This window comes from Neopsephotus bourkii, unplaced genomic scaffold (assembly GCF_033783945.1).
Source record: "Neopsephotus bourkii isolate Nb327-2 ecotype Australia unplaced genomic scaffold, CSIRO-AGI_Nbou_v1 NB_1765, whole genome shotgun sequence".
In the NCBI taxonomy this organism is placed as follows: domain Eukaryota; kingdom Metazoa; phylum Chordata; class Aves; order Psittaciformes; family Psittacidae; genus Neopsephotus; species Neopsephotus bourkii.
The window spans coordinates 7,814,293-7,839,313 of record NW_026902239.1 but is presented as its reverse complement, the minus strand read 5'-3'; the positions used below and the strand labels follow the sequence as shown (position 1 = coordinate 7,839,313).

Below are 25,021 nucleotides of genomic sequence, written 5' to 3'. Positions count from 1 at the left end.
GAAAATGTTTGCATCAAAACTGTCTGCTGTCTTTCATGCATACTAGACACAAGTAATAATCCATAACAGTGTATGTGAATTGAAATAAACCTGAGCACACAAGAATCATAAGGAATTTATATCAGCCTCTGAGAAATGAGGAACTGTTTCTCAAACTTACGATAACTCTGGTTTAGCTCATAAGCAGAAGTAGTTGGATTCAGTCTGTTTCATGTCTGAAGCCTGTTGGAGAGGCTATTCCAAAAAGTAGTGAAAATATGAGATGCATGATGTCCTGGATGTATTCCAGTTGTTTTTATGCATGAGTGTAAAGACAGAAGTTAATGATTGAGGAACACTGTTTTGCATTGAGAATTTGTTTAGATCTATGATTCCTGATTGTTGGTCATCCTATGTACTAGAAGATATTGCATATGGTAGCCTGATGGATGCAAGGCTGTTGTGGTTCTGCCTTTCACATTTAGACTGTAGGAAAACAGAGTTTATATTTCTGAGAGAGTGAAATACACCCCATGGCTGCACAGTGCCCTGTCAGCACTCACATGAACACAAACAGCAGAAACCTCACTCTGTTCTTCCTCTCCAGATGAGGATTAAAGTCTCCTAGGGGCATGTGTGTGTATGTCCATCTATGGATACATACACAACATACAACACTTCAGTAGCTGCCCCTAGATAATCTACCCACTGACTGGTCCCAGATCTCATTGGTGTCCCCAGTTGCTGGCACCCAAACAGCAGAGCCTTGGAGATTTGCAGCCTTACTCTAACTGTTGGTATGCAAACCTCTTCTACCTGCTGGCTGATCAAGGTTGAAGTAAATTCTTGTTCTCTCATACCCACTCATAGAGGGAGAACATCTAAACTGAAGATAGAAACAGAATTTCATGAGAAAATAGGACAAAATTCAGTGATCAAAATCAGGACAGTCAACTGGTTCCATTCATCTCCTTTTTTCTATATCTTACACTTGTTCCTCCATGAGTCACCTTAATTTATTTATTTCCGCACTCTTACTCCCTCCCCTTAATGTTCCATAGTAACTGTCATCCATTTACACAATCCCCCTAACACTTGCCATAATAAAATTTACATAGTCTAAAAATGTTCCTTTTTCTGTTTCTCCTAATGAGCTGTACACTCCTGTAGCCAGTAACCCTTGTTAGCCTGCAAGGTGTTCTGAGATAGCTTTCCCAGTTGACTCTTCCAAATGGGTTTCACACTGGGACAAGAGGTATCTGCACTTTTCTGTGGTCCCCAATAGCACTTTTAAATGACTAGTTAAATAAATCTATGGCATGTTTAAGACCACAAGTTTTAACAGTATTTATTCCAGCCTGTAAGGAAACAAACTTTTTTTCCAGGTCCTGGACTCTTCTCAATAAAAGAATGGCATTTTACTTGACCGCTGAACTGGAGAAATAATCAACAACATAATATAATTATGGAAAATAAGCAGATACACAGTTTGCTGATAGAAGCCTCCATTAAGGTTATTACATTCTTCTGCTGAAAAAAATGAAATTTAAATATTTCTGTAGACTTGCATGGTACTGTACTTTTCCTTTGATGATATTCTGACTTACATGAATGGTTTTTAACTGGAGGATTTATTTTTTAAATAGAAGCACAGGTGGGAGTCAGACACAATGAGATTTCCTGCTTCACTAGCTAAACCTATGCAGATTAATGATTCACTTCAGCTCTATCTGAATAATATTAGTGTAGCAAATTATCCTGTGTACTAGGATGCACTTTTCTGTGTCATATGAGGCATTCATAAGGATATAGAGTGCTATAACTTATGGAACCGTTTCTCACAATATGAGCTTTGCAGATCGCACTGCTGAGACAATTACCAGTGAAAATGAGACCCAAGACTCATTTTGTTTTTCATCTTGAGGATTATGTTGTCTATAATTTGGGAAAGGCTTAAAGGACTATTTAGACTATTTCCCTCCCACTCCCATAATTACACTACAATCACATGAGCAGAGCAAGTAGAAAAAAAGAGCCAGCTGCACTTTGGCAGCTGTGTTAATGTCTATTATGTGCTACTAGGCAGCTTGGTATTGCTCTGTTTTCACATGTGTATCACCAAACTTCATTTTCCAGATTACATTCTATGGGACTTGTACAAAACCAGATGTATTCTAAGAGTGTACAGTTAGTATATCAACTGACGTGTCAGCTATCTGAAAAGTAAACCAGACATGTTCCATCATGCTGTTACCTGTGGTAACAGAAGCTCAGTGTTAAAATTTGCTAGGAAACTTGGTTCCACAAAGCTGAGCAGGTTCACCTTTTTGACTGTGGAAACAAATACAGTGAAACTTAGCGGTACGTTACACTTAGAGAGAAAGATCAGGAATAATATCAATCAGTCAGGTTGTGTTTTTGATGGATGTGTTTGGCCATCTTCCCTTGACTGCAATTAGCATTAACTGCCTACCTACATATAAAAATTCTGGAATTTAATTTATCTGCTCAGGAAATACTTTTGTTTTATACAAAGCAGTCTTTCGGTTCCACTCTCTAATAGAAACTTGAAAAAGAAAAAAAGAGTGTTTCATATGGCAGTGGGTTGCAGATAACAGTACTTTTGGAGAAGCCACTACAGGAACCCTCAGAGGCTGAAACAGTAGTAGTAGTCTGGATCAGTCAGAAAACTGTAAAGCTCTTCATGTGTATTCTTTTATTTGCGTTAACAAGCTTTTTTGCTTGACAAGTTCAGATTGAACAGAATAATGTTTACCCTCTTATGACCTGCAATATGGCGCTTCCTCTCTGCTGATTTTTAAAGAAAATTCTGGTAGTTTCATTTACAAAGTATGCTAAAATTAATCAAAGCAAAGGTATATAACAAATTGCAGTCAAACAGTACACTATCCCAGAAGGCAAGAAATGCAACTTCAAACGCATCTTCAGCAGAATGTGCAGGAATGTCATTGAATTAGGGTCTACGTTGAAAAGTCACTGCAGAAAGTTTCACTCACCCACACAGCCTAGTATATCAAAGCAAGCAAACAAAAGAAGACTTCCTGTTGATTATGCCTCTTGGCCTCACAAAGCCAATGCATTGAAGATGTTTGCAGAGCTAAATGGAGTTTTTGGCAGTATTTAACACTGAATCTTCTGTAATGTTTTGCAAAGGAAACTATATATGAAAAATGTAAGATTATGAATTTATTTTTAGCTCTGTCCTAAAGTACAGATTGTCCACAGCAGAAGCCCTAGTAACGTGTTTAACCTTACTTGCTATTCAGTCAACACGTAAGAGATAGCCTTATTATGAGAACTCAAGATAAAACACTTATATAAATTATTTACTTTGTGAAAAGTATTTAGAAGTACTCTAGAGCATAATATCTATTCTGAATGGCTGGAGCTGAATGGGTTTATGTGGTTTGACTAGGTTGTTCTGATGTAAAAAACAGTTTACACTGTACAATGGATTCTTTATTCATGTGAAGGACAATGTACAAAAAAAAACCCTCTTGATAAACTAGTTCCTTAAAATGTAGCTGTTGCTCATTACCTCCCTTAGGAAACAGTAAATAATTAAACACTCCAGCTATCTGCTGTCATTTCCAAAAGCTTAACTGAAGGGGAACAGTTTGGAAAGCTATATTGATGCTATGGTTTTCTCTGTTTATTGTAAACAGTATTGGTGACACTGGTCCTGTAACAGTTACAGTTATTTATGGCCACAATGGAATATATCTATAAATGAGTTTAAGTGAGGAAAGGGCATTTGTGAAACACGGGTAAAGTGATTGTATGTTTCACATTGAAACAGTGGAGTGAAACACAGATTCCTTCTTGCTCTGGAGATTTTATTTTATGCTGTTGAAGAAAATTAACTTGATAACTTGAGATAATCCTCCATGAATTCACAGTTATGCATATGTTTTCCAGTTCAAAAGAAATACAGCCTCACCCACTTCTTATTGCCACTGAAAAACTTTGGTTGCTAGTGATTTGACTTCCTGACTGAAGCTATTGTGGATCTTACTGTATTCTCAGCATGTACACAGAAGGCAGGAATGATAATTGGAGATAAACATTATCTTTGCCTCCATCATCAAATGTACTGTAGTATTTGCAATACTCTACCACTTAACATAATTTGTATTTTAAAATAATAGTGATGTTTATTAAAAAGAATTTTCTTACTGTTTCTTTCATCAGTTAATGTAGGATTTTCTTTCACTAATGTTAGTGATTGATAAGTATTCACAATAGATTTTGTGTGGAGTAAATCTGAATCATGCAGCTTCTTTACAATGACTATCTGATATAGAAAATTTTAAGTGTTAAATCAACACTGTTCTCTCCATGATACCCTCTGGCATCCTCATGGGCAGACTCACAGCACTGCGTCTTAAAAATACTAAATTTTTGTGTGTTTTTTTCTAATGGAAATAGTTGTTTTCTTTCCTTAGCTTCAGTGCTACCTCTGTAGCACATAGATGTTACTAGGTTGAAAAAAACAAACCAAACCAAAATAAAACTATGTCATTAACTTCTGTCATTCTGCAATTGCAAGTACATTGTTTGTGACTTGCATTCCAGAAAGCCTGTAAACAGAAATAAGCCTTGATAAATCAATTGAATAGGCAGGTGAAATGGACTATAATGAACATTGATTACATGCTTCCATTCCGTTTATGGTGATATTTCATATGTCTTTGTCCTATAAAGCTTATTTATGGCCATAGTGCCAAGTCATGTGATTGAAATAAAGATGTTTCCTAGGATGATTTCAGCATGATGTGATTACCTTTCAGAAGCTAAAGCCAGTGTTTTTCTTAACAGTGATAAAGTTGTAACAGTTTGGCAACTCTTAAACGTTGCAGAAAGTAGATGTCTATAAATACACTTACAGAAACAAACCTACTTCTACAAATTGAAAACACTTGAAAACAAACTTTGCAAACATTTGGCTGAAACTGCAGCTTAGCAATTACCTGCTAAGTTATGTGGAATTTGGAGTACTTTTTAATTCTATTTCCAAAGTCTCTATTGGCAACTAATCTTTTTCAGAGAAGTCAGTGGGGAATTTATTTCTGTAGTTAAAGAATGTCAGTGGAATCTGAGGCCACATTGCATTTTGTATAAAAAAAACAAACATATTTACAGTTCTTAGTTTGGTAGCTATTAAGAAATTGGAATTTTAAATTATGTATTTACATATATTTAACAATTCATCTATTTTTCAGATTTTTCAGATTGCGTATGTTATTGTGAAAGCAGCTAACTCACCTCGACCTGGGAACTGGATATTAGAGCGTTCACTGGATGGTGTAGACTATCAGCCATGGCAGTATTATGCTATAACAGACAGTGAGTGCCTGACACGTTACAACATTTATCCTCGTCCTGGAACACCATCCTATATAAAAGATGATGAAGTCATCTGCACTTCTTATTATTCAAAAATCCATCCTCTGGAGAATGGAGAGGTAAGGTCAGATGTTATTCCATGCACCATAACCTGGCAATAGAAAACCTGCTTAATTGTCAAGTATCTGCCTTGAGTAGACAGAGTCTTTTAGTATTGTTGAAAATGAGGAGGTAGTCTATTTGCAGTTTTAAAATCTCACCCTACATGGTCCTATATAAATGCATACAAGTTACACTCTAATAAACATGTTCTATAAAGTAAACTAAGAGGTAAAAGAGTTATTAGGTAGAAGTAGGCACTAGTACTTTCAGACAACTTTAAGTGCTTGAAATATGTTCCCATGTCATTTGGGAACAAAGGTGAGAATACTGGGAAAAAAATCATGGACAAAGTGAAATAATTAAAAGATTTCTTTTTGAGTCACATTTTCAGTCCCTGTGTGTATGCTAGAATATTAAATAGTAATGATTTTATTTAGACTTTATCTTATTACATTTAAGAGCCTGTAATTGACCCTTTGCCTGTACATATACCTATCCTTTCCTCTCCTGTCAGAGGCTTCCGCTATTTCATGAGTTCAGGCACATGAATCATGGACTAGTCATTTGTTTTAACTGAGGGTGTAGAAAATATGTGGTGGAGGTGAGAATGAGGATTTGTGGTTGAAAGAACAAGGCAAATGAGCATAAACTAGCAGTTCATTACTTGCAACTATAGCTGAAAATGCAAACTTTCAGCCACTTTAAAGAGAGGGAAAGCCAAGTGTACCAAATTCCAACAGCTATAGATAGATAGATAGATAGATAGATAGATAGATAGATAGATAGATATCTTTTTTTTTTCTTTTACAGATTTTTTGTCCAACACTTGCTTTGCACACAACTTGGTAATTCAAGGAAATAACGTAACTTGATTGTGCACTGGATCCAAAGTGTTTAGTTACAGATTCTTTAATGTCTAGTGACATTATGTGAAATTTTAGCCTCAATATTTATTCTCTTATTTTCTGCTCCACTTTTTTTAATGATGTATCTCCTTATGAAGAGGTACAAACTTACTCTCTTTTGTTCAACTACATGCAAAGCAACGTTCACAGGCAAAATTGTTAATACAATTGGTTTTGACTACTGGATTTAAATAGGTATGGTTTGTTCATGTTCACAGGAAATTTCCAATGCCAGCTGCAAAAGCAGAAAAATACAGCTTTCAAATAAAATATCCTGCTGGTACACTTTAAAAAGATGTGAGCTTGGATCTAAAGGAGTCTCATATGAGTTATCAGATATGAAATCAGTTGCACATCTAGGAAAACGTGTCACGAATACTTTGTAGTTGTATCATTTGAATGGGTATTTGTTCTTGTAAAACCTAGCAGAAGCATATAAAATGATATCACAAGAAATAGTGTAGACATATGCACTATTTTCAAACTGTTTCCAACTGGGTGCTTTTTGAGATGTGAACATAATTTAGTGGTTCGTCACTTGCAAAGAAATTTTATGCAGTTTCTTGGGGAGAACATACCTGCACTGGAAATACAATGCCAAAGTAATTATTCCAATAATTAATTTAATTTACATTGTTCAGTTTCTTTGATTATTTAATTATCTTGCAGACAGATATTTATTCCAGTAGTTTACTGGCCTCTTGATTAAGCCAGTGCCACATTCTGTTCTTCGTTGACAGAGTTAAACAGCAGAGGGCTTTTATTCATCATGCTGATATATATCTGTGGCTTGAAACAGTGGCTGAAGGCCTCGTGAACTGAGTAGAACTTAAACCTGATCTTAACTGTGCAATTAAAATTTTTAACTTGGCCTGCTTTGCTGTAGTTGGTGTTCTGGCCTGAACCCAGTAAATGACCAGCATCTGATAAACAGTTTCTTTACACAGGAAGAAGACTTTGAATGAAGGAACTCATCTATTCCATGCCACTTGGAAAAGGGGAATTGTTAGATACAGGAGCACTCTATGAGAGGCATATGATTTAATCTTACCTGGCACAGGCTGTTGTAAATCTGAGATATGTCCCTAATAAAGGGAGAACGTCTTGAAGTGAAATGCTTAAAGCTTAGCTTTCATAGTGACTGGAAGAGTATCTTCCACATGAAGTGAATCAGCTCACATTTCTAACAATATTCTTTTCATAATTAAAACAGTAGTTTCATCTGTCTGAGTAGCTATTGACTGCATTATGAAATATGTAGCATTAACACAGAAATAGTCCAGGTTATTTATCTTTTCATATTTCATTGAACATGTTACATGAAAAACAATACAATTCATACCAATACCAGATTTAGTTACGATTATGTTCTAGGCAGTATTTACCTGGCTCCTGGTCTTTTTCAGTGGAATTACATCTGCGCATAATTCAGTTTTGTTCCAGGGTAGGACTTCTGTTCTATGTATCAGATAATACAGATGTTTTGTAAGACTGACAGAGTTAGGAAACTAACATGAAGTACTTTTCGTTTACTTCAAAACCTATGAGCTATTTAGGCACATCATTCTGGTGTACCCTTAGGAAACCTGATGAAGTGTAGAAGGAGCATAGTTTGGCAAGACAGTCCCAAACCTGAATTTACATCTACAGTAGTTTCTGAAGTTAAAACTTGTTGTCTTAGAAAAAACAGAGTATGTTCTTTTAATATATATTTTCAATGAACATTTTAGTCAGTGACTTGATTGTTTAGAGTGTTTCTGGAAATATTAATTTGAAACAAAATATTTTGGGCATATAATAATATCATAGAATCATAGAATAGTTAGGGTTGGAAAGGACCATAAGATCATCAAGTTCCAACCCCCCTGCCATGGGCAGGGACACCTCACACTAAGCCATGTCACCCAAGGCTCTGTCCAACTTGGCCTTGAACACCACCAGGGATGGAGCATTCACAGCTTCCCTGGGCAGCCCATTCCAGTGCCTCACCACCCTTACAGTAAAGAACTTCCTAACATCCAATCTAAACTTCCCCTGTTTAAGTTTTAACCCATTACCCCTTGTCCTATCACTACAGTCCCTACTGAAGAGTCCCTCTCCAGCATCCTTTTAGCCCCTCTTCAGATACTGGAAGGCTGCTATGAGGTCTCCACGCAGCCTTCTCTTCTCCAGGCTGAACAGCCCCAGCTTTCTCAGCCTGTCTTCATACGAGAGGTGCTCCAGTCCCCTGATCATCCCCCCTTCTCTGGACTTGTTCCAACAGATCCATGTCCTTCTTATGTTGAGGACACCAGTACTGCACACAATACTCCAAGTGAGGTCTCATGAGAGCAGAGCAGAGGGGCAGGATCACCTCCTTTGACCTGCTGGTCATGCTCCTTTTGATGCAGCCCAGGGTACAGTTGGCTTTCTGGGCTGCAAGCGCACACTGAAGCCAGCTCATTTTCATTTTCTCATCTACCAGCACCCCCAAGTCCTTCTCCGCAGGGCTGCTCTGAATCTCTTCTCTGCCCAGCCTGTAGCTGTGTCTGGGATTGCTCTGACCCAGGTGTAGGACCTTGCACTTGGCATGGTTAAACTTCATCAGGTTGGCATCAGCCCACCTCACAAGTGTGTCAAGGTCCCTCTGGATGGCATTCCTTCCCTCCAGCGTATCAACCGAACCACACAGCTTGGTGTCATCGGCAAACTTGCTGAGGGTGCACTCAGTTAGCACCAGTAATATTCTCTTGGCCAGCTGCAGTATGAAAACCAATGACAACTAAAACAACAACAGAAAGATGACAAAAAACCATAACCCCCATGTGATTTCTCTTCAGGTCAGTGTAACCTGCTCAAGTTTACATCCACTCAGTCTACCTGTAGACCAAGAATTATTTGCATAAAATAATTTTATCAAATATTTCAATGAAAGAATGGAAAATTGCATAATGACAGCTTCTGAGTGAACAAAACTGAGAAATTCTTAAATAAGGAAATTTCTTGAAAGGACTTGAATGAAGAAAGATTGTTAGCATTCCAGTTTCCATGTTAAGATCAGTAATGCCTGTAAAATATGTAGGGAGATATGGGTGTCTTTGTCTCATGCTGGCAAAGGTAGACTTTTAGCATTGATGTTTCTGATAGGCCATCAATAAATGTAAATGCTGAAGTTTATCAAAATACTATTTCAAAATGAAAAAGCAAGTTCCACTGTCTTAGTGTCCCCAAGACAGAAAAGAACTAAAAGAGATCAGATATATCAGTAAGTTACATTATAGCATATATAACACATTATACATATTTATTATATAATATATGCATTATATGTTTTTATATATTACATATAACATATAACTTTTAATGAGTTGATGTTTCCTGCTTTAATGATATTTTCTTTGGCATTAACTGAGAGAGTTGTTTATGTAAGGATTGATAAGTGGCAGGATGAGGCTGCTACTTTTGTGTAAAGAAGAATGCCCATCTTGTGACATTTTCATCTGTACACCATATCAGAATGGTATTTGTTTCCTCAGATGATCATTAGGTTGAGAACTGAAAACTAGTGAGTTACCATAGTGATTTTTATTTCATTTCCCTGACACAGAAGTCTCTGATGTTTACATCTAGTTTGTCTCTTTTTTATTGAAATCTTTCTTCTTCTGCTAGACTACAATTTGTGCCACAGCTTCTTTACCTTGATGACTAGGTGGATGTAAGGGTCCAGACATTAACTTTCAATGTTGTAATTTTGTAATTATATTTTTTATTTTCTTGTAAGATATATAAATATTTATTTTAGCAAATACTTGGTTGAACAAGCATGTGTATAATGTTTGTGTTTTGATATATGGGAATCTTCTCTCCTGCTTGTAGTTGTTTCAAAGCTGGACCCTCTGGGCATCAGGTGCATCAGTTGATCACTATTAACATGTTAGGACAATGTGTATCTTTTCACAGAGAATGGTACACCTTACCTGGTCTGTAGTTTGGTAGGAAATAAAATAGGAGGTTGCACTTAGAAAAAGCATTCTTCAAGCATACATAGATTAAGAGTATTTTGTACCAGCTAGGAGAAAAAAATAGCTAAAAATTAATTATTTCTTTAACATAAATAATTCTCTGTGCTAGCAGATATTGAAAGTCAAATCCAGTTAAGACAGTGGGAGAAAGATTTAATTAATCTGATAAGAATGCACTTGCTTTTGCTAAGAAGTCTAGAATAATAAAAACTCATATTCTGGGAAACACTGAGTTTCTCTACAGTGAGGCTTTCTGAAAGTATAAAATCCAAGAGGAAGGGTATGTGCTTAATTCCCACCTTATTAAATCTTAATTGGAATATCTGATTGATTCCCTGGACCGTATTAGTGTCATCATAGGGGAATCTGACAGAAAGTTGTTTTTTCAAAAATTGTATTTCTTTGTGTTGTGTGGAACATATGTCATACCTTACATATCTGTATAAATATCGTTAATGTGATTCCACTGCCAGAATGATGCCAGGTATCAAAATGAACTTCTGTATATTTTCTTAGTTTCTTCTGAGAGCATATAGCCTCGTGTAGTATTTGTGCAAGCCTTTATGAGTGTTTGTTAAGACATGAAGCCTTAACCTTGTTCTAAGAATTCAGCCCAGAGAAAGGAGTCATGGCTTTACAGTGTGAGGGGTAGTACTAAGAGATCATCTTAGCAGATTTCCCAAGGGGGAATTTCAGACATTGATTCCTGAGCAAGACAAAATGTTAGACAGTAGATTCAACTGCTGTAGCCTCACCTGGAATACTCTGTGCAGTTCTGGGCCCCAAAATTTAAGGAAGATGTGAAGGTCTTTGAATGCATCCAGAGGAGGGATACGAAGTTAGTGAAAGGGCTGGAAGAAATGTCCTATGAGGAGCAGCTAAAGTCTCTGGGCTTGTCTAGTTTGAGGGGGAGGTGCTGATCTCTTCTTCCTGGGATCCAGTGATAGGATATGTGGGAAAGGTTCAAAGCTGCACCAAGGGAGGTTTTGACTGGACTTTAGGAAGCATTTCTTTACTGAGAGGGTCAAACACTGGAACAAGCTTCCTAGAGAGATGGTCAGTGCCCCAAGCCTGTCTGTTTTTAGGAGTCACTTGGACAATATCCTTAATAACGTACTTTAACTGTTGGTTGGACCTGAATTGGTCAGGCAGTTTCACTAGATGATTGTTGTAGGTACCCTTCAACTGAAATAGTCTATTCTATTCTACTCTATTCAGCTGCTGCTTCTTTTTTTTTTTTTTTTTTTTTTAAACCATATCCAGCATTAAATGAAAAGTATTGGACAATATTTTCAGAAAGATATTAACACTAATGCACCATGTTTATGAAGGATTTCTGAGATGACTAACTGTTGATTAGTAAACTGCACTGTATTATTTCCATGTTGACAAAGGTAAAAAATTAGAGCCTGAAAGACTTTGGCAAGAGCTGTCTGTGTGAAGAATGGAGCCTAAGGTTCTCTGAGAGTGATGCTAGCCCTTAACAAGAAAATTAACAAGCCCTTAACTGTATGGCGGAAGGCAGGGCGGCTGAAACAGAGACCTCTCAGGGAGGGGAATTATAGTGGGAATTAAGTAACTACCTGACTTCTTTCTTTTCCACAAATGAGTTTTGCTGTCACTGTTACTGTAGTGGTAGAATGATGCTGCAATGAAGGTGATGCCTCAGTGCTGCTCCTTCAAATGCTTACTCCTCTTGTAGATGGTAGCAATGTGTTTCTGTGGTAATAAGGGGTAGTCTCTGTGAGCATATTAATTAGTCTTTGTTTACTTCATTCAAGTGGAAGTTCAAAGTGTGTAGTAAAGAAACAAATTTGTTGATAGTGATGTTTTGCTATCCTGTCCACTTGCCATGCTACTTGAATGCTAGTACTGTGTCCCTTTTTAATCATGTCTCTGTGCTGCATGTCACAGCTCTGTTTGGATCTCCCCACCTCCCAGTAATTTGCTCTTTGCTGAAATAGCCTCTGACCAAAGATGCCAGGAGCATTGAACTCTGCTACTTCCCAATATATTCCTGATAGTTTTCTCCTCTTCGTACCATAGTGCTTGTCCTGTTCACTGTAGTCTCTTTGCTTCACGGAGAAGGAAGGGAAGAAAACAAGACTTAAAAATAGACTCTTAAGTCCATTCCCCCCACTGCCAGATTAAACCCGTTTTCACTAGGAGTCTGAGACTGTCTATGCTAAGAGGACAGATGGACAGAATTTTTGGAAGTACTCTAAATTGAAACATATTTCCTTGAAGACTGATGGCTTTTTTCCTAATAATAAATTACACAGGTGCTACCATGTTTTATAGGTGTAAGGAGTTTATGGACTGCAGTATTGACACAACATATATAATTGATACAATTCCTATTTGTAGATTGATCCTCTCTATTTCTAATTAATTGGAATTATAGGTTTTTTTGTGTTGTAAGTTTGCTTTTCTACCTTGGCATGTCTTCTGTCCCTGAGCAGAAACACATGTTGTAATTTCTACCATATCTGGAAAAAAAGAAAAGCTGATTAACTGTATAAATCGTAATAGTTAATAATAAAGTTACAATGTATTAAGTACATACTATACAGAGTAGTCTTTCAGTTTGTAGTTTCAAATTGATTAGATAATTTAACTTTTTTATTTAACATCCATCATTTATTGATCACGTTTACTGAAAAGAGATGAATGTTACAGATATTTATGTGGATCTGTGGTAGTTTTTCCAAATCATAAAAGAAGGACTCATGCCTATAAATGTAGTTTGTAACTCAACATACTCTTGATGTTGCAAAGAGAAACGGCACACCTAAGTCTTGGTATTCACTTATACTGACCAAAACCTGTCTTCTTGTTGGGTCTGGTAGCTGAGTTTTGGACAGCAAAACACGAACACTGGGTATTTGGTAACTTGGTGAGTTTTCTTCTCTTCTGCTTGATTAAGGGAAACTGTAGATCCCCAGCAGTTGGTTGTTTTGGGTGGGGGGGAACTGATACTTGAAGAACTTGCCCACTCAACTGAAAGACTTCATAGAAAATTTTGCTTTAATAAAATACTACTTGTAAGTACTTTCCACTAAGAGGTAAAACTACAAACATTTATTTACTTTAGCTATCTGTTGCATTTTGTCTATGTTTTTTGTTCTGAGAAAATTCTAACGCAACTTTCTAAGGGCTTTTTTTGTGGGGGTTTTTGGATTTTTTGTGAGGCTTTTTTTTGTTTATTACAGTTTTGGGTTTTTTTGGGGGGGGCTCTTGTTATGTCATGTATAATTACTGAGAGAAAATAGCTTAATTCTTGTTTTTAATGAGTCTGGTGGCAAGAGGCATAGAAGGTCTTACAGATCGGGTAAGGATGGTAAGCAGCTGAGAAATGCAGAGGTGAAAGAGGAAAAAGCAGTAAGGGTTATAAAGTAATTTAAAACCAGGGGCGGAGACAAATCTAGTAAGTGCCAAGTTTAAGATGAATCATTTTTTAATGCTTAAATAAGAAAAGTCTGTATTGCCAAAAAAATGAGTATTGTTTTTAAAGGTAGAATTTGTTGAAATACAAGTGGGCTATTGTGGAGAAATAACTTCGATCAATCTCACTGAAGCAGGGACATACGAATAGGTCAGGCCGAGTCCAAATTTCATATCAGTGCAAAGGAATTTTATGTAAAAGAAAATCAAAATCAAACAGCATAATTTGTCTGGAGTTTTCAGTTTAAATAGTATGCATCATAGAAAATCAATAGAAGGAAAGTTAGTCAGTGAGACACTGTAATACCAATGGAAAAACTCTTTGATTAAGGTCTAGACTATAGAACACATGAATGAAGAAAGCATAGAGACAAGTTTGGCAAGTAGACTGATTGTATCAGCAAACAGTACTGTGGCTGACAAAATTGGTATTTCATGCCTAAGTAAGAGCAGAAAAGGCTAGGATTGCAGTACTACTTAATGAGAGCTGTGAAGGCAATACTAAACATCACAGTGAAAAAGTAAGCTGTAGCTAGCTTTCCACAGTCTATGTAACTGTCATGATGAAGTAGAATCTGGTTTTTAAGCATCCTTAAATTTTCTTCAAAAAGGAGTCTGATTGGAGAACTTAGAATAAGGGAAGCAACTTAAAATGTTGTGAGAAGAGTGGAAGACAGGTTAGTTCAGAATACTGTTATTTAAAGATTGTTATGTGAAGTGACAATAATATTCTCACTGTTTGATGTCCTTGTAAGAAAATCTGGTAAGACAGTCAAAAACCTAAAGTGATCTCTAAAGGAGGAAATATATTTTTATCTTTTCTTCTAAATCTGTAGAAGCTTATGCATGCCAGTTATAAAAAAAAAAAACAACAACCTTAGAGTATCTAAAAAGGTAGCATTAGAAATGGAAAGATAGCTTATAAAAACATCTTGTTCCATGGAGGAACTTTGCATGTTAAGACAAGACAAAAGAAAGAACAAAAACCAAAATACTGACCTTCCATACCAAAAAAATGACTGTACTGAAGGCCTTAAAAACAATGGGAAGCTTTTTCAAATGCTTCAGGATAATAAAGCTGATAAGCAATTGAGATGTAGTAGGAGTTCTAAGGGCAGTAAATCCATAGCAGATGAATTCTGTGGCTTGAGCTCCTTACGGAGGGACATAAAGATGTAGTAGCCATGGTAGAGCTTTTCTTTATTTTAGAAGTTGGAGGAACTTCTGAAGGAAGAAGAATTCTAAAAGAACAGTTTAAAAACCCTGGCAAACTTGCTTCCTAGCTTTTATTGCTGAGCACAGTGTAATATGGTAAGGAATATCCCTTTGGTCAGCTGGGGTCAGCTGTCCTGGCTGTGTCCTCTCCTAACCCCATACCCACTATGGGGTGGGCAGTGCGAGAAGCAGAAAAGACTTGACTGTGCAAGCATTGCTCAGCAACAGCTGAAACATCCCTGTGTTGTCAACACAGTTTTCAACACAGACCCAAAACATAGCCCCACACAAGATACTGTGAAGAAAATTAACTCTATCCCAGCCAAAACCAGTACACTAGTTTGCCATAATCAGTTTATATCGTATATCATAAGTGAAATCTGAAAAACACAAACAGTTAAGAATTTGACAAACCCCTGCCAAGTAATTTTTTGTAGCCAAAGTAGAGCACTACTATTTTTCTAACAATTAATGATAGGAACAAAACCCAGAAAGTAGAGCACTACTATTTTTCTAACAATTAATGATAGGAACAAAACCCAGAAAGTTGTTGTCGTAATTCTTTAATCTCCTGTGTTTTACAGAAGATGTATGATTGCATTCTTGGCCTGTTCATTCTGTACTGCTTAGAAATGATTTTTTTTTTTTCTAAGTTTTCTTATATTAGCCCCTGTAAAATATCCCCAAGTCCAAAAAGATCAGGTTCAAAATGGGGTAGGGATAGGTTCAGAATGGGATAGTTTCTTATATTCTACAGTTGAATGTCCTATTTAGTCTTTCTTTTTAAACCGTTATAAATGGTTTTAAAACCAGTGAATGCTTACCATTCGGAGGGATCCCATCTGGCTTTTAAAAGCATTCATCGGTGTGTGTTCCACAGGTTTTACTAGGACTCCAGCACCGTACACTAACTGTAGTGGACTTCTCCACATATGGGTCTTCAGTGCAACGAAAAAAACACAAAAAAGTTTTGTTGAAATTTCCCCAGTTCAAAACTCATCAGAGTTGTAGTTCAAAACAAGAATGAAGCAGTTATGCAAAACATATTATTGCAGTTTATGTAATGATAGCATTCAGGAGCAGATGTATTTGTTTAATGTTTAAACAGCTTAAATCCTTGTGTTCTCTCTTACAACAGCAGTTGTGTTTGCCAGCCCTTTGCAAGTGCTTTCAGCTGGACAGGTTCCTGTGGATTTTCTTTCTTGTGGTCACCTTACTGTTCTGGCAGTATTATTTCTGTAATTCCACCATGCACTCCACAGTGCACCTCATTCAGGAAAAAATCTAGTGGAAAGTACCACAAGTTTTTAGGAGAATCATATAAGGAAAAAGAGATATGATAACATATAGAAAGAGCGTGTTTGTGGTGTTGTTTAAATATTGTTTGGTTTCGCATAGTTAGAAGTCCTTTAGTTATATGTGGGGATCAGAATGCTTTCTATTACAATCTGCAAGAAAACATAACTTTCATGTAACAGTAATTTGGAATTACTTGTCTCATTCATGATCATCATCGAAAAATAAGCATACTACTTTCAACAGTAGTAAAGAAAAAAAAATCATCTTAAGATAATGTGCCATCTCACTTCAGTGCTCTTTTAAAAAATAGCATAATTTAGATTTTTATGTTGTACTTTTTTAGTACTTGTGAAGAATGGGTTTGCAGACGACTGTATTTCATCCTTTTAGCAGATAGGCAGTAATGTTTTAACTCAGTAATGCCATCTTTGCTTGATCAGAACCAAGAGTAACATAATTTTGAGAATTGCTTTGCAGCTAGATTTGCCATTGGCATCAGCCATTGAGTTCACAAGGCTTCTTTTTATATTCTAATCTGTTTACGGAAGGGCTACTAGGTTACACAGCAGCTCTATGACACTGACAAAATCTAAACCAGAAAGGCAGTGGTCATACAAGTTTTCAGACATCAGAGGTCAGATCACTGTTGTGTAAGATGAAATTTAAAACAGAAATCATTTCATGATTTTAAAATCAAAAGTCACCTGTGGTATTGTTTTAGAATCTGTAACACATTGACAGTCTGCCTGCTTGTAGATAACTGAAAGATACTGGTTCAGTGTGTTTCATTTTTGAGAATATTCCTGTAAAAGCCAAGTCTTTTTCTCCAGCTATCTTGTTAGTTATTAAGCACAAAATACCTGTATTAAGAGATGAAGTCTCACTTGCAAGTACACTTTGAAAAGTTAGTAGAACACCATCACCTTTGTGTTAAAGTACAGTAAGTACAGTGTTACAGGCCTCTCGTCTGAATCCCTTATGGGCTGCGGTGTGCATAACTGTTACTGAAACTACAGGCATGGTGTAGAGTTTCCACTTAGTTAAGACAGTAAGAAAAAGAATAAAAACTTAAAATGGCAAATATACCTTCAAGGTAATCAAATTCATTATTATTTTGTGATTTATTAATAACCATTGCTCTGACAATGACTGGTCTGTTTAAAAGTATACAAGATGATGTCTTTGTAAAATTGTTTCTTGTCCAAAAATGACAAGCATGAGAATTACAGGAACCATAGAAAAGCAATGACTAGAATAAGCAATTTCAGTTTCAAGTGAAATTGGAAAGAAGAAAACGACAAAAGCAAGTTAATCAGAACTGAAGAGATGAAGCCTTATTTGGCTTAAGCTGTAGGGTATAGTTGTCAATGACACAATAGTATTTGCTAAACAGTTCGTTAAGCTGACATTTGCCTGTATTCTTAGGGGGAATGAGCTAGTTCAGATAGAGTTTGACATGCCTAGCCCTTGACATTTTAATGCAAGTTTAAGCACTGCATTTCAAGCAGCTCTTGTACTCATTAGCAAGGCACAGAAGGGAGTTGTGCTTTCACTTACTAAATGATTAATTTATTAAGATAGTGAGATATTTATTAGAAATACAGCAAAGCTTGCCAAATACACTATTTCTTATATACAGTTGTCATAAATATGTATTTATGATGAAAAATTGGACGCTGAGTTCTGGCATATGCTTCCAACTACTGTTCTAGTTTTGAAACCAACTCTAAGAAAATTCATGAAACTTTTTTCTTTAGGGATTAAATATAAGATGCCAAGAGATTAATTAATCAACAGTAATTTTACATCTACTGCAAATGAGCTATTTGCCACAGATAATTAAAGCTGTTATTGGGTAGGAGAATTATGAGAGCTACTGAATCACCTGTGGAAAAATTGATGTTCAGTATTGTCCATCTTCATATTGATGATCTTGCATAAATTGAGAATGTAAATCATGTTAAGCCCGACGTATCTATCATCTCCACTGCTGACTATCAAGTAGCAAGTCTTTTTGTGTGGGTCAGGAGCTCTTCTCTCCTTTATGCTGCTATCTGAGATTAAATTTTAGTTAAAAATTGACCTTTCTTGACAATATTTTTTGTTCAGTCTACTTTGTTACATAGAGCATCAAGTTTGAAGCCCAAAGTCTTGAGCTGATGTCTGAAATAAACTACTGAGTACTTGAACAAACTCAGTTCTTTCCACTACTAGCCAAAAATTATTGGAAAGTGATGATCCTCCTCCATCCTTGTGACAAATTACACTAAGTAGCTTACATTTTTTTATGAAAGAGTTAAGTTTTCCGGTTTAATCTAACATTCAGTATATAGAATGCATCAGTGAAAAGCATAGTGGTTAGCAATGCTATTTTCCTGAAAGTGAACATAAACCCTCCGTGCTACATAGCCAAACAGCTGGAGTTTTTTGTATCCTAAAAGCAGCTTGAGATTGATTGCACTCAGATTGCTTGGCAGAGTAGCTAACTTCAAATACCAAAGCTCCAAATAGAAAAATACACCACTTGGATTCATACACGGATGTTTTAAATTTGAATGAGAGTATGTAGCATACTTAAAATTCTTAAGAAATTTGTTGAAGTTGCTAATTTTAAGTAACTCAGCAGTTGATAATATACTGTCCCGGAAAGCAGCATCGTTTTTACTATTGCATGAAGTAAAATGCCAGAGGCTGTTGTGCTCAACAATGATGGTGAGGCACAGTCTGGGCACAGTCCAGCGCCTCCAAGTGGAGCAACTACCCCAGTACAGCAGAGCCCTCAACTCAGGCTTAGCTCCAGAAGGAGGAGGCTTAGCTCCAGAGGGAGGATGCAGCTTTTCACCTCTGAGGCCACAGTAACTGACTGAGACCTTGCTGAGGTTAAGGCAGAAAGAGGTGGTGTCCTTGCCTGCAGAATGTTTGCTGTGGTTTGTGATTTGTGTCACCAAGCACTGCAGGAGGATGTCAGAAGACTGTGCAACATCAGAGATGAAAGAGGTTAACTAACTTTTCTCTGGGACTCTGCAGCCTGAACCTGAACAGAAACGGAGGTAGGCAGAGTCTATGCCTGTTGGTTCAGAAATGAAGACTCCCATGATGGTGAAGACTGCAAACTTCACCTTCTCTGCAGATTGGCAGCTAAATTATAGTTCAGTGCTTGGTAGCAGAAAATGGGCTAGGAGCTCTCTTCAATGAGATGTGAACCAGCAGTGCCTAAATTATCTAGGAGAACTGTGAGGAAACAATGAGTGTCAAAAGCATTGTACACCAAGTTGAACGTAAACCAGCAATGCGCCCTTGCAGCAAAGAAAGCCAACAATATCCTGGGCTGCATATAAAATGCTATAAGAGATCTCTTTGAAATAAAATTCAACACCGAAATTGGGACATCAGAGGTTTAATGTTATATCAACAACTGCCCAAACAGAAGCATCGCAGTGAGTGTGTCTTGGCAGAGGAAAACTAAGACTATAATACCAGCTTTCCATATCCTTTGGCAGACCATGAAAGTGTCAGCATAGAATGTAGTCTAAAAGAGAATTTCTTAAAACACCTGAATGTTCTTCATGCAGCTAATAAAGGAACTCACAGTTTAGTCCAAAACAGTGCACAGGTCAAGGTTATTAACTGTTGAACATTTGTTACGTTAAAAAACCAGAAAATACTCAAATGCACCATCCTAGAAAATAAAATCAAGTTAAAATTAGGAAAGATAGTTTAAACAGGTAAAAAAAAATAATAATCAGGACATCCTAGAGTTCATTTAAAGGTAGCATTACATGAACATGCATGCTGCACTGAAGAATGTTTCCAAAAATTCTACATATTTAAACCATAAACTAAGGAAAGATAATAAATATTAAGAGCAAACTAGCATCTATTATAAATGAGAGTCATGTCTTTTCCTGCAAATGAGGAAAAGAGGTAGGATAATAAGCTCCAGCAAATGAAATGTTAAACCACAATAAAGATGTGAAAGAGGTTCACAGTGACTGAGTTGAAATAAACCTCTTTTCAAAAACATCAGAGTCAAGAAGTCTGCCAGAGAATTGGTGGGCTGCGAGATGATCAAAGAGCATTCAGGAAAGATAAGGTCATTGCTGAAAAACTAGATTAATGATTTGGTTCAGGTTTTGCTATAAAGGCTGTCAGGAGGGTTTCTGCACTGGAAGCATTATTTACAGGAGAGGCGTTGGAGAAGCAGTTGAAAACTGGGTTGTTAACTGAGGAGGCACAGAAATAATTGATACATTGGATAGTTAAAAGGAACTTAAGGTCAAAATAGGTGGATTACAATAGTTATTATTTTACCCCTCACAAATAATCTCAGTAACTGGGGAGTGTGGGGTGCATCAGTGTTTTAGAAACAGTTCTTAGGTATGCAAGGAAACAACAGATCTGGAAGCCTGGTACCTGTGGCAAGCTAATTAGCAAAGTAATGAAGAACAGTGCTTGTAGAAAGATAAATTTCTTTGTTCCAGTTTAATAGTTAGGAAGTATTAAGTGAATTTAGTAGAAGGCAGGTTTAAAACAAGCAAAAGAAGGATCTTTTCCCCTACAACATGTAAATGAGGTGAGAAAATCCTTATTACATGATGGATGTAAATTTTAGAAGATGACTTGAATTTAACCTGAGACTGAGTAAGTTCACTGAAATGCTTTGAGGCTTACCAAATATATAGAAACTATGCTGAGAAAGTATTAGGGATGCTTGCCGTAGTGTTAGAATGCTGTTTTGGCTACTCTATAAGGTAGACTACCATGCTAGATAGGTCTTTTGCATCTGATACCATCCAGATATTCTCATGTACTGAGATGTCCTTTGAATATCTTTAGTAGTGTCTATGTTTTTCAAGATACTTGTGGGAAATCTGTAAAATCAGAAAACTGTGTAATAGCAGCATTTGTTGATAATGCAAAATTTAAGATAGTCTGTTCTGTTAGCAGCTTATGATACTAAATGAAAAACACTGTATGAAAATTGGTGTTACAAAAAGCAAAGTAATACATGTAAGAAAAAAAGAATTATGCATGAATGCAGATGAGCTGGTGTTCGAATAAATTCTCTTCAGAGTAGAGAACTTATAAAGTTGATTTAACATCATACTGAAGTTCAGAAATGAAAAGATACTGAGTACTCACAATTTCCTCGAAAAAATAGAACACTGTCACTGAAATAATTCGTGATCTGAGTTGCATGTTTAAAAGCAAAAAAAACAAAAAAAAAAACACTCCCCCAAAAAACCCAAAACAAAGCCCAAAAAACCAACCAAGAAAACAACCATCAACCCCACCAGAACCAGTTATTTTTGTTGGGTTTTTTAAAGAAACAAATTTCTTCCCACTGAGACAAGTATCTGCAGTGATGAAAAACATAATGGTGGAAAAACAGAGTAGACTAATAATAGAGAAAAGGGCAATAGGTAGGTATTAAACACTATGACTCAGTTTCACTCTAACTCAGGAAGCATTCAGACTCTTCAGTCAGAGGAAGTGATGATTTGCCCAATAACTGTTAGAAGTTTTCATTCCAAACCACATTCAGAAGATAGATAACTTGGTAACTAAACTAACTTTAACATATACTATTGGGTCCAATCCTGTTTAACATTTTTATTCATAGTTTGGATAATGAGGCAGAGTGTACCTTCAGCAAGTTGCTTTTGGCACCAAACTAGGAGGGGTTGCTGATGATGTCAAAGTGTCATGCTGCCATCCAGAGGGGTATCTAACAGATTGGAGAAGTGGGCTGATAGGAACCTCACAGAGTTCAGCAAGGAGAACTGCGAAGTCCCACACCTTGGTGGGACCACCAGTGCAGCAGCATGTGCTGGGAGCCACCCAGCTGAAAAAGGATTCAGGGGCCCTGGTGGGCACCAAGTTGAACATGAACCAGCAATGTGTCCCTGTGGCAAAGGTTAATGGTACCCTGGGCAGCATTAGACAAATTCTTGCCAGCAGGTCAAGGGAGGGGAACCTTCCCCTCTATTCAGTCCAGTGAAGGGCCATGAAGGTGATGAAGGGACTGGACATCTCTTTTGTGATGAAAGACTAAGAAAACTGGGACTGATCAGCCTGGAGAAGAGAAGGCTCAGGGGGATCTCACCAATGTGTATAAATACCTGAAAGGAGGGTGCAAAGAGATTGGAGCCAGGCTTCTTTCAGTGATGCCCAGTGACAGGACAAGAGACAATGGGCACAAACTGAAACATAGGTGGTTCTATATGACTATCAGGAAACATTTTTTTACTGTGGGGGTGATAGAGCACTGACACAGGTTGCCCACAGAAGTTGTGGTCTCCATCATTGGAGATATGCAAAAGCTGTCTGTATGTGGTCCTGCAGAGTTGGATCAGATGACTTTTGGATGTCCCTTCCAACCTCAACGATTCTGTGATATAATCTTTTTGAACATATAATAATGCAGTTACTGAAAAATTTCATCATACCCTTTTGCTTGAGTAGATCTGACTGTTGAACTGGTTGACAAATCAGATACTATTCAAACTGATTTTGCAAAATTTTAAATTCATTGTGTTAAAATTGTAAGTTCATTGTATTCACTTTTAAATGTTTTGTAAGGGAATGCTTATTTTCCCCAGAGATCACGTTTGTTGGAATATAATCCTGGAAATATTTCTTCTTAAGGAAAAATTTTCTGGGGTTGATATCTACATAGCTTTCATTTAGAATCCAAAATGGGAATTACCTCACTCTTGGAATTGGTAAATAGAACCTGAGCAAAATTTGAGGTTGTCCCCTCACGGGGACTTGGATTATCCAAGTTGTAGCAACCCAATGTGTGGATTAAAGTATTAATATTTCCTTGGTAGGCTCAGCTTAGGATCTTAGCTCTGCTGTAGAACTCTGCTGTGGCTCATTCTGCAATATGTGTACAGCTAGTATGGGACATCACTGCCTTTGTTGCCCATGTGAAACTGGGGCTAGTCTTTGCAGGACTCAGACCTATACATGAAGTACTATGATGATCTTGGATGGCATATTGTGCATGGATATAGAGGACTGTGTTCACTGGAACAGTTTTCAGCTCTTATTAAAAAATATTTGGAGGGTAGGGACCATGTTAATGTCTTGACTGAAAATGTGCTGTTACACAAAGGGTCTCACAAATAGGTGCTAGACTCTGGAGAGAGATGAAAAAAGAATGTATGCTCTGGAAAAACACACTGATGTCTCATTGTGAGAGTCATACAGAAAATATTGTAGGTCTGATTTCTACTTAAAGTTCCTTTAAAAAAATGTTATTTAAAATTCCTACTGTTTATTCCTGATTAATGACAGATGTTCTGAAAGTACTCTTTGTTTCTTCCTTATTGTCTTTTCAAGGAGTAAGAACAACTCAGTTGGACATTTTTCAAGTTGTCTCTAAATGTTTCTAGGGAGAAATTAATGATTTCATCACAAATGTTGGGAGGAGGAGAAATAATTTAGAGTTATTAATTTTGTCTATGTAAAATTTTCCTTTCAGATTCATTTTGATAAAAATACCCAGTTTTAATTTTCTAATCTCAGTATCATGTTGGTCTACATGTTTGAACAGGTGCCACATTTCATGCAGGACATAGCTGCATTTCAATAATTCTTAGAAATTGTTTGTTCTTTTAAACTGAAATCATGAAACTTTTAAACACAAGCATGAAAGACAATACAAATGGAAGCCATCATCTCTACTAGTTTAGCCTTGACAAGTAGATATGCTGCTGGCAGATAGATCGGTGAAATCTTTTAAAAAGGGTGTGTATGCTGAAAAGGATGCCTCTTATTTTGTTAATCTACATTCTAATTCTGTAAAACTACCACTCCCAGGTGTCTTGATATGACTGCTGTTTGTCAGCTGTGTCATTTGGGGTCAAGCTGTATCTGTTATTCATACTTTTAACTTTCTGTGGGCTCTTGCTTATTCTGATACATGGTCTTTTACCTGCATCTCTCTCCCCACACCCTGTAAAACTTGATTTTTCATCTTTTTGAGAAGGTATTCAGACTGCCATGCTGCTTATAGCTGCTGTTTCAGGGTGAGTTAGGGGATAGTTTGAGCACAACTCAAGATATATTTCTTTTTTATCTTCAGAATTTCAAAGTTCAGTCTTTAGTATTTTACCATTTTAAGCCATAACCCATTTATGATTGATTCCCGTAAGAAAGAAATCTCCTGGATACCATTTAAAGGGAGGAGGTGAGAATGTGAAAAAAAAAAAAACCACACTCAAAAGAAATGTATTTCCTTGCTCATGGGTAAATATTGTGCGAAGAAGTCTTAAGCGTGTGTTCTTACTAATATCTGGGTTTGTTTGGAAAGGTCTATCAGTTTCCACTGGACCTATTGCCACCATCTCCAGGCTTCTTTTGAAGTTTGCTCTCCACACATGTTCTCTTTCACCAAGGACTTGCTTTCTTTGGCCATGTGTTTTTGTCCTGGTTGTAGCTAGACATTTCTCATTTACCATATCCTCCTTGCTTCCTGTGGTATTTTTATAATGATCTTTTGTTTGGACCCTGTCTTTTTCATAGCATTTTATTCTGTTTGTTTCCAGCCAACTGTCTCTTTTAATTTAATTACTTGTAGTCAGGAGCAAAACTGTGTCAGAGCTTGAAGTGTGAGTGTTGCTATGATCTCAGGGTGAGGTAGCAGTATCACTTATCCCTGGAGATAACATGGTGGAATCCAAGAGGTAGAGATTCATACTT

At 36.8% G+C, this 25,021-nt stretch overlaps 1 protein-coding gene across 7 annotated transcripts in view; it reads left to right on the top strand.

Moving 5' to 3' along the window:
• The window catches only part of LAMA2 (laminin subunit alpha 2), a 361,801-nt gene that overhangs the window by 114,337 nt on the left and 222,443 nt on the right, over nt 1-25,021 (top strand). For all 7 annotated transcript variants that reach the window (XM_061378283.1, XM_061378279.1, XM_061378277.1 and 4 more), the window contains exon 4: nt 5,223-5,465. In XM_061378283.1, the coding sequence (XP_061234267.1) occupies nt 5,223-5,465 (243 nt within the window). The remainder of the gene's footprint in view (nt 1-5,222; nt 5,466-25,021) is intronic.